At 43.6% G+C, this 15,970-nt stretch overlaps 2 protein-coding genes across 6 annotated transcripts in view; one reads left to right on the top strand and one right to left on the bottom strand.

The window, feature by feature from the left end:
- Nucleotides 1-831: 831 nt before the first annotated feature.
- On the bottom strand, nt 832-8,317 carry LOC118362416 (kelch-like protein 28). 3 transcript variants are annotated; one of them, XM_035742731.2, is made up of 6 exons: nt 8,171-8,317; nt 6,638-6,898; nt 3,789-4,426; nt 3,236-3,679; nt 2,254-2,462; nt 832-2,144 (listed from the first exon to the last, which is right to left on the bottom strand). In XM_035742731.2, the coding sequence occupies exons 2-6, from the start codon at nt 6,896-6,898 to the stop codon at nt 1,981-1,983; spliced, it is 1,716 nt and encodes a 571-aa protein (XP_035598624.1). In that variant the 5' UTR covers nt 8,171-8,317; the 3' UTR covers nt 832-1,980. The 3 variants fall into 3 exon arrangements, with proteins under 3 accessions (XP_035598624.1, XP_035598625.1, XP_035598623.1); XM_035742732.2 differs by having other exon boundaries at nt 8,148-8,291; XM_035742730.2 differs by lacking the exon at nt 8,171-8,317 and adding an exon at nt 7,459-8,117.
- Nucleotides 8,318-10,347: 2,030 nt separating this feature from the next.
- Nucleotides 10,348-15,970, top strand: part of LOC118362414 (TOG array regulator of axonemal microtubules protein 1-like) — a 37,635-nt gene continuing 32,012 nt past the window's right edge. Inside the window, exon 1 of one of the 3 annotated variants that reach the window (XM_035742723.2) lies at nt 10,348-12,508. In XM_035742723.2, coding sequence (XP_035598616.1) covers nt 11,474-12,508 — 1,035 coding nt within the window. In that variant the 5' untranslated portion in view covers nt 10,348-11,473. Of the gene's footprint in view, nt 12,509-14,923; nt 15,391-15,970 lie in introns of those variants that run through there. The other 2 variants (XM_035742725.2, XM_035742724.2) reach the window with 2 other exon arrangements.

Genomic DNA, 15,970 nt, shown 5'->3' with positions numbered 1-15,970 from the left:
TAAACCTAAATCGAGACCTATGTACAAACTGAAATTACACTTCATATCAAATAGTTTGGTAAGTGCAATGCAGAGCTCCATTTAAGTTTTCCACATGTGCAAACATCTATAATGTACAATACAAGGAAACAACTCTTTCATTCTGGACCAACAACAGGGACTCGAGGTTTACACATCACATTAGTTCTCTCTATTGCCTCATGTTACCTGTCCTTTAGAGTGACCCAAAGCTACAACACCCAGACTCAGCCTGCAGCCTTCTGGGGGTGCACTTTGAGCTCTGTCCCCATGCCCTTGTCGGCCTGTCAAAGACTTTGTGACCGTGACAATTTCCCTTGACAGAGACGAGACAACACCTCATCCACCCCTCCATATGACAGCAGGGCGGTATGTCACACGTATCATACATTAGCAGTGAAAATTACCCTTTGATTCTGGCACACAGAGGAAAGCTATTTGTAGCTCTGTCTGTAGGTGGGAAAGTTACACCAGACTTGTGAACGCATATTTTGGCATGTCTCATGAGGCTGTGTATATGCACTCTTCCCTGAGCTCGTCAGGAAGCCCTTGGCCACATGCAGCTCCTCACACATGCTTCAGCAGAGTGGCAAGCAAGCAGAAGGGTGTAGGGATCATTCACATGCTAAACAAGAGGCTTGTTCCTAACCCAGTAGAGCACAACAATCTCACAGACTTTCTTTGTAAGGAAACTGGCAGTGATAGTGGGCAACCAGATGCACTATTTAATTGCAGGGACAATGTTTCAGGCAAACCATAGCTTAACAGATGGCATCCCTAGGGCTAAAGAATGAAATCATCAGAACAGCAATGTATTGATAGACTGCCTCAAGAGTTTAATTTAACATGGGGCTCAAAGCAAAGACCCTGCTTTATTGCATGGGAGCTTGTCAAGTTGGGGCATATACATCTACAACAGTAACAGAGGAACAAATAAAATAATACAAATAAGAGAATCCTGAATATAGCACCAGTTAGTAGCATATAAACCCAACAGTGAAGAGGGACAGGGTCGCTTTTGAATGCTTATGAAGAGGGATGAAGTGTGACCCTACCACAGGATGATGTAATAGAAGCTGTAACATGGGGGGAGATCTCAGAATTTCTCCAAGGATGAAACAGACAGGTGGAAAGTACTCTCAGGAGAATTCATTGGGGTTTATTTATCCTTCCTAACCGCTCCCTCAACCCTTGATTCAAATACACACACTAGTAACCAGTGCAAAAAACATTTACAGGCAATGCACTAGAGGATATAATCATCTATTTCTTTTCATTTACAGAGAAAAAAGGCAGCCCTTGTAAGTGAATATATAAAGATTCCAATTTCTCTTTGTGAAGCACTGATTTAGATGCAGACATTTCAAACTCAGTGTGTGAGCCAATCACCTTGCCTGAGCTTTAGTCCAGCACACAGAAACAAAATAACAATCATTTAATCTGACATGCATCTACTCACAAGCATACAGACATTCTGCGCCACACGCACACACAAACTTTAAGGATCCAGAAAATTGGAACACATGTTCTGCTCATAGCAGGAAGAAGAGAAAAAAAAGTCTGGAGTGTTTAACAGAAATAATGGCATAAACATAAGTCTATACTTTTTTTTTTCTCTTTTTTTTTCTCCCCCCTCCACTTAGTTTTCTCCCACAGTCCTCTGTAAAAATGGCAGAGTCCTCATTGTGGTCCAGCAGCAGTAGTGGTCATCTCTGTGACAAGATCCATGGTGATCTGCCCCGCACCTTCCTCCACCCAAACCAGAGCCTTCTCACTCTGGCCAGCTCGGTGGTCCCCTGTCGCCAGCTGGGCACATTCCTCCAGCAGCAAGCTCGCTCGCCGGGATTCACGGCAGTGTGGCACCGCCCTCAGCCTGCTGGTGATGAACGGGGGGAAAAAAAGAAAAGAAAAGCCTTTCGTCCAACTCTTCTCTTAAGGAGTCCTACCCAGGGGTATCATGGGTCAAAGAGCAGTCAGCCCAAAGTTACAGCGGCAGTACATCATGCCACTAGAGTCCAGCCAGCTGTCTGTGATGGGGTTGTACCGCTGGACAGTGTTCAGGTAGGATGACCCCGAGTGACCCCCCACCACATAGAGGTAGTTGTCCACGATCGCTGAGCCAACCCCTGGGAAAATATGGATATCATAAAATGGTTATTTCTGGCCATGCAATCTGAATGGTCAACTTCTCTGCATCAAAATAACAAACCTTGTTTGAGTCATTTCCCAACTCACCTGTACGTGGCTCATTCATGGGCCGACAGGCTGTCCACTGGTTCTGGTGTGGGTCATACCTCTCAATGCTGGACAGGTGTGATACCCCGTTGTGTCCCCCAACCACAAATATAAACCCTAGCATGACCCCAACCCCAAAGTTGATCCGTTTGTCTGCCATGGGGGCTACCATTTCCCAGGCATCCTTGCTGGTGTCATACCGCTCCACACTGCACAGTAAAAAAATATATATATATATTTTTTTTTAAAGAGTTCAAGAAATAAAACTCGGTCAATAAAAGGGTACAGTTACATTGTGCATTTTGACAGTCACTGCAGATGTTTTTTTTAACAGGTTAGTACAGTAGCAAGACTAATACTAATAGTCCATCATATAAAAGAAAATGACTGACTAAAGTGTTCTGAATCTAAGCCAATACAATTCACCATTGGTCCTTTTTGCTTTTAGGTACTATATAGCTGTACCATTGTCACAGCTCAATTTAATGAGGCCATCTATTCCAGGTCTATATTTTGCTGGAAATATCAAGTACTAAACCCTCAACAGCTTCCCTGTCCAAACACATTCTCCTGAGGGGTTTGGGGAGTCAAGGAGACTGGTAACTACAACATCTCTCTCTCTAGTGAACAAAGACAGCAACAGGGGTCTAACCAGCAAGAGAGCTCTTGTTCTACAAAAGCAACTATGTCTGTCTGAATACAAGACAAATTTTGATCCTACAGAACATGGGTTGCATTGCAGGCTAGTAACAGAGCATGATTGAAAGGGTGGCTGAAACCCTTTCCATGGATGGATCAAAGACCTCAAAAGGTCTTGTGGAGTCTACCATAAATAACCTTCCTGGTGTAAGCATTACCATGTGTAGGACCAAATGGAGGTTGAAGTAGGCATAGTATTTCAAAAACCTACTGGAACCACATGAGCAAAACTACCTGTTAAATTCAATTAATTCCACCGCAGATTGACTATATTAAAACGTACCTGTTCATGTGGGCTGGGCCATAGCCTCCGATGGCATAGACCATGCCATCCAGCACAGCGGTGGCAAAACAGCTGCGTGACTTGGTCATGGGTGCCACAGGCTGCCACTCCTTCACCTTGGGGACATATTTTTCCACAGACTGTAGATAGTACTGGCCGTCGTAGCCCCCTAGGGCATAGAGCTCCCCAGCCAAGACCACTACCCCCAGGGTGCTGCGACACTCTGCCATGCGCTCTACTGTGGACCAGGTGTTGCTGTCAGGGTCCCATCTCTCCACTGTACTCTCATGTCTCCGGTAGCTAATGCCCTGTCGCATGTGTGTGGCGATACCACCCACCACATACACCTTCTGGTCCAACAATGCCACTCCAAACTCATAGCGGGGCACACTGAGAGGGGCAAGCCCAATCCATGAGTCAGTCTGAGGGAAATACATCTCCATGCTACAACAGAAAGAAATGAGAACATTTGTTACATTTGTTAAATGCATTTCCAATTCATACAAAACTGCTAAAAACCCATTTTGAACTACTGTTTGGGGTTCAGCATTACCTCTCGAGGGTGGCGAAGAGTCCAGCCTTGCCTCCAACAGCAAGGAGCACCTTGGGAGCACAGCGTGGCCGTGTAGACAACACAGTCTGGTAGGAGAGCCGGTGCTCAGGCATGAAATGGTATTTGAGAGCCTCGTTGAGCAGGTGCTTGCAGGCGTGGTCATCCCGGATAAGGTGGTTTGCCTCGTAGAGGCGGGTGAGGAACTTAACACTGAGGAGAGGCAGGCGGATGCAGTGCAGTAGCTGAGCCAGGTGCTGCTGCCGCTCAGTGACATCATATTTGATCCACGACTCCAGGGCATAGAACACAGTCTCTTCTGTTACCACCTTCAGACAATCATTTGACACTATTTCATCCAGCTCCGCCCGTGTCAGCTCAAAAAACTCCTCTGTCTGGCACACCTCTTCAAAATTCTGGCAGATGAATTTAGTGGCAGCCAGGCAGAGATCATGGCAGCCATAGGTCTCAGCGAAGCGAGAGATGCCTATACAATTTCCAGCATCTAGCTGGCTCTCTAGGAAAGAGCAACACTCCTTCAACACCAGCTTGACCTGGAGTAGGTTAGCAGCTGGCAGTAGGGACTCCACCGTTTCCTGTGAGATGAATACTGTGCCAGTGTAGGCATACTCAACAATGGCCTACAGGAGGGAAAATAAAACAATCATGATGTGAAAAAGCCAGAAAAGGCTTGTTTTAGTAAACAGTGAAATCTTCAAAATACTAATGCAGGTAGTACCAGTGACTCGCTCAATACGGAAGTGGTCAGATGACACGGATGCTACGCTACATGACTTCTGCTAGCACAGACTGGAATATGTTCCAGGATGCATCCAATGGCATTGAGGAGTATACCACCTCAGTCACCAGCTTAATCAATAAGTGCATCAACAACGTCGTCCCCACAGTGACCGTAACCAGAAGCCATGGATTACAGACAGCATCCGCACCAAGCGAAAGGCTAGAACTGCTGCTTTCAAGGAAAGGGACACTAAGAAATCCTGCTATGCCCACAGACGAACCATCAAACAGGCAAAGCGTCAAAACAGAGTAAGATAGAATCCTACTACACCGGCTCTGGTGCTGGTCAGATGTGGCAGGGCTTGCAATCTATTACAGACTACAAAGGGAAACCCAGTCGTGAGCTGCCCAGTGACATGAGCCTACCAGACAAGCTAAATGCCTTTTATGCACGCTTCAAGGCAAGCAACACTGACGCATGCATGAGAGCACCAGCTGTTCTGGACGACTGTGTGATCACGCTCTCCGTAGCCGATGTGAGCAAGCCCTTTAAACAGGGCAACATTCACAAAGCCGCAGGGCCAAACGGGTTACCAGGATGTGTACTCAAACCATGCGCAATCCAACTGGCAAGTGTCTTCACTGACATTTCAACCTCTCCATGACAAAGTCTGAAATACCTGCATGTTTCAAGCAGACCACCATAGTCCCTGTACCCAAGAAAGTGAAGGTAACCTGCCTAAATGATTACTGCCCCGTAGCACTCACGTCAGTAGCCATGAAGTGCCTTGAAATGGCTCACAGCAACACCATCAGACCGGAAACCCTAGACCCACTCCAATTCACATAGCGCCCCAACCGATCCACAGATGACAATCTCAATCGCACTCCACACTGCCCTTTCCCACATGGACAAAAGGAACACCCATGTGAGAATGCTGTTCATGGGCTACAGGTCAGTATTAAACAACCATAATGGCCACAAAGCTCATCACCAAGCTAATGACCCTGGGACTAAAAGCCTTCCTCTGCAACTGGATCCTGGACTTCCTGACAGGCCGCTCCCAGGTGGTAAGGGTAGACAACAACACATCTGCCACGCTGATCCTCAACACTGGGGCCCTTCAGGGGTGCGTGCTTAGTCCCCCCCAATACTCCTTGTTCACCCACAACTGTGTGGCCAAGCATGGCTCCAACACCATTATTAAGTTTGCAGACAACACAGTGGTAAACCTGATCACCTACAATGAGACAACCTATAGGGAGGTCAGAGACCTGGCAGTGTGGTGCCAGGACAACAACCTCCCCCAATATGAGCAAGAAAAAGGAGCCAATTGTACACGTCGATGGGTCAGAAGTGACGCGAGGCGAGAGTTTCAAGTTCCTTAGTGTCCACAACGAACTCATGGTCCAAGCACACCAAGACAATTGTGAAGAGACCACGACACCTTTTCCACCTCACGAGACTGAAAAGATTTGGCATGGGTCCCCAGACCCCCAAAATTAATTCTACAGCTGCACCACCTAGCGCATCCTGACCGGTTGCATCACCGCCTGGTATGGCAACTGCATCTGACCGAAAGGCACTACAGAGGGTAGTGCGTACGGCCCAGTACATCAAAGGGGCCAGGCTTCCTGCCATTCAGGACCTATAAACTAGGCTGTGTCAAAGGAAGGCCCCATTTTTTTCAAAGACTCCAATCACCCAAGTCATTAACTCTCTGCTACCGGAGTGCCAAGTCTAGGACCAAAAGGCTCCTTAACAGCTTCTACCCCCAAGCTATAAGACTGCTTAACAATTAATCAAATGGCCACCTAGACTATTTACACTGCTGCTTGCTGTTTATTATTTATGCATAGTCACTTCACCCCTACCCACATGTACAAATTACCTCTAACCTGTACCCCCGCACATTAATTCTGTACGGGTACTCGCTGTATATAACCTAGTTATTGTTAATAGTTTAGTTTATTTAGTCAATATTTTCTTGAACTGCATTGTTGGTTAAGGGCTTGTAAGTAAGAATTTCACAGTAAGATCTACACCCATGGTATTCATGGTATTCTGTGCTTATGACAAATAACATTTGATTTGTTTCATTGAGCCTTACTTGTAGCGCAGCCTCATCAACACACTGGAACTCCACCTCAGAGGTCTCCTTCTCTGACAGATTTCCCGTGAACATGGCCTTGAAGTAAGGGCTGATGCTCGCCAGCACCACTTTGTGAGCATGGATCTTAGCATCCCCCACTCGCAGCACAATGTCGCACAGTTCATGGTCCTGCCGCAACAGCTGGAGGCCTTGCAGCAGCTGCTCTGAGTGGGGCCGCGTCAGACTGGCAAGCATGTAGGACTGGGCCTGCTGGTCCATCTTACGGGGGTAAAAATGCACATCATTAACATCCTGTCAAATACACAGGAGAAAAAACACAGAACTATGGACAAGTTGAAGAAGACACTCAAGACCACATTTTCCTCTCCAGGTGAAATCTAAGGGAATGACAGAAGCAATTTGTAAGGAAATTCTGGCAATGTGAGCCATCACTTACACAATCTGAAGTGACTATGCATCATGCCAATAAGTTAACTGAATCAAGTACAACATACTATATGCAGTGGCAGTGCACTCACTGCATACCAGATATTATCAGAATGTGTGATGACATGTGTAACCCTGAACATGGCCAAGTTAACAGACAGGCTAATTATATAGATCTGATAGCGAATGGCATTGCAAAACTGTCCTGGCGGAAGATGGAAAAACACCGATGTTTTATTTTTTTCACGGTGAAAATTTTATAAGAAATCAGTTTACATTCATAATAATCCTCACGATTAAAATAATTCTTTCACTCTACAGTTTGGCTCATCTAGTGAGCTAATAACCCCGGTTACTAAATAATAGTAACTAGCTATGCCATTAGTATTTACCATATTCGCAGCAATGGGCAAAGCTTGAGTGACGCCTCAAAATCGCTCAAATCAACTAGCTGTCAAATGTTGTTAGCAAGCTAGTCTACATTTGCTTAGCTAGATACTGTAGCTATAGCTCAGCGAGCAAACACGCTAACCTTGCGAGTAGCCAGCTAGCGCAACAATCTATTTGCAAAATTTCGGTGATCAAATTATTTCAAAATCCCTCGACGGCTTGTAGAATAGAAACGTAAAAAATAAACATGACATTTCTCAAGCTAAGGGTAACATCCGTTTACTAGTTTAGCCACCTATCTTGACATATAATCTGTCCAAGAACGTTCGTTAGCGAGTTAACGTTTGCTGCCTTCGAGTCGTCGGTCCACTTCTTTAGCATCAGCCTTGCAAGCCACAAGTACTGTTCAGATGTTTCAGATCCGCTGATGAATATTATATTTTACAACATTGTAATATTGGCGTAGGCTGGAATAGCCAGGCTATCAGATGTACGAAGGCTCTGCGGCCTCTTGTGAGAAATTACAATAACAAGGGCATGCTATGGCCAATGCATTGGCACTGCAGAGCACGCCAGTGCAAATCTGATGCTAAAATAAATAGTACTAAGCAAGCTATACATTGATCTCCATCTAGTTGAGTGGTAATCAGTTATGTAGTAGCTATCAAACTTCACATTTCCAAACATTTACAGGAATATGCAACGGAGAGAAACCTGTGTTGAGCGTCAGATGTCCCGACAATAGCTGTTTTTATCGCAATAGCGGCAGGAACCCCAGCGTCTGTCAGGAAACAAACGCCAAACACTTTATGCGGCGTAACTTCCGGGAGCGCGCGGGCGACTTCAGAGGAATGGTAATTTTGTAGCTATTTCGCACACATTTGAAATGTATTGTCTTTTTTTGTGCACAACCATAATACAAAATACAAGTTAGGGGAGAGATTAAAATGAAATAAGGCAATACCCAACAAGGTGTCATGAAAATAAAATGGTCAGCATAAAAAAAATCCTATCATTGATATTACGTGTTTGATGTATATAATTGACATGCATTTGCAGATACAGGTAGGCGACATCGTCATCAGCTTCTCAAGGAGTTGCACTCGTCCTCTGGTGCCATGCAGAGGTGCCCACCATATCAATCGATGAATCTGTTTTTACTGGTATACCGTGTACGGATATGCAATACAGCACCAGTCAAAAGTTAGGACACACCTACTCATTCCAGGGTGTTTCTTTATTTGTACTATTTTCTACATCGTAGAATAATAGTGAAGACATGAAATAACACATATTAAATCATGTAGTAACCAAAAAAGTGTTAAACAAATCCAAATATATTTTATACTTGAGATTTTTCAAAGTAGCCACCCTTTGCCTTGATGACATATTTGCACACGCTTGGCATTCTCTCAACCAGCTTCATAAGGTAGTCACCTGGAATTAATTTCAATTAACAGGTGTGCCTTCTTAAAAGTTAATTTGTGGAATTTCTTTCCTTCTTAATGCGTTTGAGCCAATCAGTGTTGTGACGAGTTAGGGGTTGTATATTTTTTTTAAATTTTTGTTTAACCTTTATTTAATTAGGCAAGTCATTTAAGAACAAATTATTATTTACAATGACATTCTACAATGATGCTATACAGAATCTTGCTATACAGATCTTCAAGTGTAGTCGCAAAAACCATCAAGCACTACGATGAAACTGGCTCTCGTGAGGAGAGCCACAGGAAAAGAAGACCCAGAGTTACCTCTGCTACAGAGAATAAGTTCATTAGAGTTACCAGCCTCAGAAATTGCAGCCCAAATAAATGCTTCACAGAGTTCAAGTAACATACACAACTCAACATCAACTGTTCAGAGGAGACTGCGTGAATCAGGCTGTCATGGTCAAATTGCTGCAAATAAACCACTACTAAAGTACACCAATAAGAAGAAGAGACTTGCTTGGGCCAAGAAACAAGAGCAATGGACATTTGACCAGTGGAAATCTGTCCTTTGCTCTGATGAGTCCAAATGTAAGATTTTTTGTTCCAACCGCCGTGCCTTTGTGAGACACAGAGTAGGTGAATGGATGATCTCTGCATGCGCGGTTCCCACCATGAAGCTTGGAGGAGGAGGTGTGATGGTGCTCTGTTGGTGACACTGTCAGTGATTTATTGGAATTCAATAAATCAGATAGGATAGGATGACCCCAGGTAGGATAGGATGACCACTGTCCAGCGGTACCACCCCATTCAAGGCATACATAACCAGCATGGCTACCACAGCATTCTGCAGCGATACACCATCCCATCTGATTTGCACTTATTTGGACTATCATTTGTTTTTCAACAGGACAATGACCCAGCACACCTCCAGGCTGTGTAAGGGTTATTTGACCAAGAATGATAGTGATGGAGTGCTGCATCAGATGACCTAGCCTCCACAATCACCTGACCTCAACCCAATTGAGATGGTTTGGGATGAGTTGGACCGCAGAGTGAAGGAAAAGCAGCCAACAAGTGCTCAGCATATGTGGGAACTCCTTCAAGACTGTTGGAAAAGCATTCCAGGTGAAGCTGGTTGAGAGAATGCCAAGAGTGTGCAAAGCTGTCATCAAGGCAGGGTGACTACTTGGAAGGATCTCAAATATAAAATATATGATTTAACACTTTTTTTTGGTTATTACATGATTCCATATGTGTTATTTCATAGTTTTGATGTATTCACTATTATTCTACAATGTAGAAAATAGTACAAATAAGAGAAAAAAACATTGCATGAGTAGGTGTGTCCAAACTTTTGACTGGTACTGTATATCGTGATTCGCCCATTAGCAAAACATTTGAATTGAGATTATTTTTACGTTATATCGCCCAGCTCTAGTATACCAGAAGGTACTAAAAGTAGTGGAGGTACTAGTTTCGATGTCTTCACTATTATTCTACAATGTAGAAAATAGTTTAAAAAAATAAAGAAACCTTGGAATGGTATACATCAAATTCCATCCGATTCTCAACCTTACCACTCGCGTCACCATGGAAGCGGTCCGTTTGTGTCATGTTGTATTCGCCATTTTGATGCTTCTTGGCGTGGGCTACAGCGATGAACGTCTCTACTTCAGCGCAGCTAGCTAGATTAGCTACAAACATTCAACATAGAATCTCATACAGTTACAAGGGGATTTCAATTCGTATTATTAGTCGGACATTTAACCGAGGAGGTCATGAAGATTTGGAAAACGTTTTCGTACCCCGGACGTCAAATTTGAACGACTAATCGGAATGCGAAGTCCCAATTTGTCTGTTTTCTAACTTCGCCAGTTAACGTTAAGTAGTTAGCCAAGATAGCCACCACCAGGTTGCTACTCAGCCGCAAGCCTTGAAGACGTAGCTAAAAGCTGTATATGATATTGAATTATATGGAAAACATCAATCAGAAGAGGTACTGGCAGCGACGTCGCCCTGACACTCCATTTCTGAACAATGAATGATGTTTGAAGCAATGGAAACATATTGTGGGCTACCTAGTTACCAATGCAGTTAGCTGAAATACAACAGGGGCTTTCAAATATAACATTCCACTCTGCTTTTTCCCCCCGTCGTGGCTATGTAGGGAAAGCACAGCAACCTTACAAGTGGTTTTATTTTCACTCAACGTTGTTTTCACTGTTCACGTTCCAGTTGTCTCGTAGAACAAAACAAATAACATTTATTCATAAGAAGCTGCAAATATGAAGTATTTTAATGTCATGCATTGATTATGCTTGAACATGTTCAAATATCTTTCCCAATACCAGCTGCCTACAGGTGTAAAACTTATTGTTGAACTGACTATTACCATATAAAGACATATCTGAGTGCAATTGTACTGGACGGCAACCACAGTATTGCCACTGTGAAATACAGCATTGAAGAGGCTAAATCTACCCACCAAGATGACGATTCAAAGTAAAGGACAATATTGCTGTCCTCACAGAAATATGAATGCTTCATTAGATTTCCCCATTTGACCACATCCAAAGGACCATCCATTATGATTTTTGGATTGATATCCCAAGAGTTACACGAAAAGCTCCTAGACCTCAAAAACTACCAAAATCGAACAAATGGTGTGGAACAGCTGAAAAATATCCTCTTTGGATTGGACTTGAAGCCAGTCCCCTCAGACAGTATTGTGGAGTTTATCAATTTTCTCCGCAGACTTCTAGATGACAGCAACTTCAAAGTTTTGTACGGCACTTTACAGGTGATAAACCTACTCATTCAGAAATTGGATTACAATGTAGACACATATTTCAAACAGTTAGCGTGTGTGGCTCTGAAAACCCTTGGGGACACCCGCGCTGTCACCAGGAATGAGTATATGAATGTGTTCAGGCAGTTGACTAGAATTGTAGGGCCACAGAAAGTGTTGGACCTTGTTATTGGACACCTGAGACACAAGAACTCCCGGGTCAGAGAGGATGTCATCAACATCATCACAGCAGCTATGCTCACCCACCCCAGGAAGGACTTCAACATCCCCAGCCTCTGCTTTGAAGTTGCACCATACCTGGCAGACAGCAAGAAGAAGGTCCGCCATGCAGCCCTAGAACTATTTGCCGTTTTTGACCATTGCCTTGACACAGGGAAAAAACAGCCCCTAATGAAGGCTGTAAACAGAGTTGAGCTCAATGGGGATGTGGAGGGTCTTATGGCAGCTGTGCAAGCAAGAAGAGCCAGACACATACTTCCCAGACTGTCCTCGGATGGAATGGTGGAGTATGCCCTTGTAATCCCTAAACCAGGACAACGATGCTCACCTCAGTTTGGGTCGGGAGCTGACCTGGAGTGGGTGCTCAATGGTGGGCGGATCAGCAGTGCCAGGAGCATCAGGACAGAACCAGACTCTGACAGGCTGTATCATGGTTATGGAAGCTTGGGCTCCCTTGTTGATGACCTTCCACTGCAGAGGAGAATTGTCAGTGCAGGCAAAGGGAAGAACAAGCTGCCTTGGGAGAGGTCAAGCCTCCCTTCCACAGTGAACACCCAGCCACGCAGTGCCCCTAAGGGGAAATCCTCTGATCAGGTTGGTCATCGATGACAGCAAGGTTACATCAAACAAAAGTCTGAAGACGACACTGGTCTATCTAGCTGTTTTGATTTAGCAAAGTCTCATTAGAGAAAGAAATATCAAGACATCCTCTCTAGGCTATATAGGTATAAGAATCTTATTTCCATAGAGGCACCATAATTCCATTGAATAAGGTGCAAATAGAATGAGGTTTGCAACCACCCAAAGTACAAATCTATCAAATATTAGTTTGCATGAACCTGATGAAAACGACCCCAAACATGTCTACACTGAATCAATAACACACTGTATACTACATCAGTATACAACACACAGTATACTAGATACTGACAAATACTTGTGTTAGGACTATATGGAGTTGTACGTGCAAAAATCCAGGACATAATTTATATTAATTGGCTCACTGCATACTGTGAAAATGGTAGGCCTAATATACTGAACAAAAATATAAATACAACATGCAATAATTTCAAAGATTTTACTCGGTTACAATTCATTTTTAGAATCAGTCAATTGAAATGAATTCATTAGGCCCTAATCTATGGATTTCACATGATTGGAAATACAGGCATGCATCTGTTAGTCACAGATGCCTATTTTTTTTTTAAGGTATCACAAAGGGTCTCAGGATCTCATCACAGTAGTTCTGTGCATTCAAATAGCCATTGAAAATGTAATTGTTTTCATTGTCTGTTTTACGCCCATTTCCATAACTGCACCGCCACCATGGTGCACTCTGTTCACAATGTTGACATCAGCAAACCGCTCACCCACATGATGCCATTACACGTGGTCTGCAGTTGTGAGGCATACTGCCAAATTCTCTAAAATGACATTGGAGGTGGCTTATGGTAGAGCAATGAATGTTCAATTCTCTGGCAACAGCTCTGGTGGACATTCCTGCAGTCAGCATTTCAATTGCACGCTCCCTCAAAACATGAGACAACTGTAGCATTGTGTTGTGTGACACAACTGCACATTTTAGTGGCCTTATATTGTCCCCAGCACAAGGTTTACCTGTGTAATGATCATGCTATTTAAACAGCTTCTTGATATGCCACACCTGGCAGGTGGATGGATTATCTTGACAAAGGATACAATTCTCACAAACAGGGATATAAACAAATTTGTGCCCAAAATTTGAGAGAAATAATATTTGTGTGTATAAGAACATTTCTGGGATATTTAATTTCAGCTCATGAAACATGGGACCAGCACTTAACATGTTGTGTTTATGTTTTTGTTCAGTGTAGTTATGTATGCAGTGATGATGCAAATGTTTCCCTTTAGTTGACATTATTGACTCAGCAATCAAAGTTCACATGTTTAATGGTGTGAAGGGCTTCTAAAAATATTAATGCAGATCCAATTGAATAAGTTGCCTTTCAATCAGTCACTGATTTATACTGTGCTCTTGGAGGAGCATCTTTCCTATTGACTTCACCATCCACCTCAGGGCCTGTGTTTTTAGTTGATTTGTTTGTCTCCACAATCAAAGCCCTAGTGCACTGATTGCAAAGGGCCTGAAAAGGACTGTCACCTGTCTGCAAGGGCTGGTAATTGATTTTGTTTTGTTGCCATGACAACCATTTGGTGAGCAGTCAGTTGCCTTGTGGCTAATTAGAAGGAGAGAGATGACAGCTACCATGTCAGTGTTTAACAATCAACTTAGTCTAAATTTGAGATAAGAAAAGGGGGGCTCTACCATATTCTGAAGGCAAGCAAACTATTTGTTTGATGCCTGATGTGACATTGAACATTCATTTGTTTGTCATTTCAGAGATGCATTCTCAGGCATTTCAAGTTGTGGTCAGTCAGGGAAAATCAAATAATATTATTGATCGCATACACATACAGTGGGGAGAACAAGTATTTGATGCACTGCTGATTTTGCAGATTTTCCAACTTACAAAGCATGTTTTTATCATAGGTACACTTCAACTGTGAGAGATGGAATCTAAAACAAAAATCCAGAAAAATCACATTTTATGACTTTTAAGTAATTAATTTGCATTTCATTGCATGACAAGTATTTGATACATCAGAAAAGCAGAACTTAATATTTGGTACAGAAACCTTTGTTTGCAATTACAGAGATCATATGTTTCCTGTAGTTCTTGATCAGGTTTGCACACACTGCAGCAGGGATTTTGGCCCACTTCTCCATACAGACCTTCTCCAGATCCTTCAGGTTTCAGGTGGGCAATACGGACTTTCAGCTTCCTCCAAAGGTTTTCTATTGGGTTCAGGTCTGGAGACTGGCTAGGCCACTCCAGGACCTTGAGATGCTTCTTACGGAGCCACTCCTTAGTTGCCCTGGCTGTGTGTTTCGGGTCGTTGTCATGCTGGAAGACCCAGCCATGACCCATCTTCAATGCTCTTACTGAGGGAAGGAGGTTGTTGGCCAAGATCTCACGATACATGGCCCCATCCATCCTCCCCTCAATATGGTGCAGTCGTCCTGTCCCCTTTGCAGAAAAGCATCCCCAAAGAATGATGTTTCCACCTCCATGCTTCACAGTTGGGATGGTGTTATTGGGGTTGTACTCATCCTTCTTCTTCTTCCAAACACGGCGAGTGGAGTTTAGACCAAAAAGCTCTATTTATGTCTCATCAGACCACATAACCTTCTCCCATTCCTCCTCTGGATCATCCAGATGGTCATTGGCAAACTTCAGACGGGCCTGGACATGCGCTTTGCTTAAGCAGGGGGACCTTGCGTGCGCTGCAGGATTTTAATCCATGACGGCGTAGTGTGTTACTAATGGTTTTCTTTGAGTATGTGGTTCCAGCTCTCTTCAGGTTATTGACCAGGTCCTGCCGTGTAGTTCTGGGCTGATCCCTCACCTTCCTCATGATCATTGATGCCCCATGAGGTGAGATCTTGCATGTGCTACATGCAGACTGAGGGTGATTGACTGTCATCTCGAACTTCTTCCATTTTCTAATAATTGCGCCAACAGTTGTTGCCTTCTCACCAAGCTGCTTGCCTATTGTCCTGTAGCCCATCCCAGCCTTGTGCAGGTCTACAATTTTAACCCTGATGTCCTTACACAGCTCTCTGGTCTTGGCCATTGTGGAGAGGTTGGAGTCTGTTTGATTGAGTGTGATTGACAGGTGTCTTTTATACAGGTAACGAGTTCAAACAGGTGCAGTTAATACAGGTAATGAGTGGAGAACAGGAGAGCTCCTTAAAGAGAAACTAACAGGTCTGTGAGAGCCGGAATTCCTACTGGTTGGTAGGTGATCAAATACTTATGTCATGCAATAAAATGCAATTTAATTACTTAAAAATCATACAATGTGATATTTTGTTTTAGATTCCGTCTCTCACAGTTGAAGTGTACCTATGATAAAAATTACAGACCTCTACATGCTTTGTAAGTAGGAAAACCTGCAAAATCGGCAGTGTATCAAATGCTTGTTCTCCCCACTGTATTTAGTAGATGTTATTGC

The sequence above is a fragment of the Oncorhynchus keta genome, chromosome 29 (genome assembly GCF_023373465.1).
Source record: "Oncorhynchus keta strain PuntledgeMale-10-30-2019 chromosome 29, Oket_V2, whole genome shotgun sequence".
NCBI classification, from domain to species: domain Eukaryota; kingdom Metazoa; phylum Chordata; class Actinopteri; order Salmoniformes; family Salmonidae; genus Oncorhynchus; species Oncorhynchus keta.
Note: the sequence above shows the minus strand (reverse complement) of the source record. Positions and strands in the feature narration are given on the sequence as shown.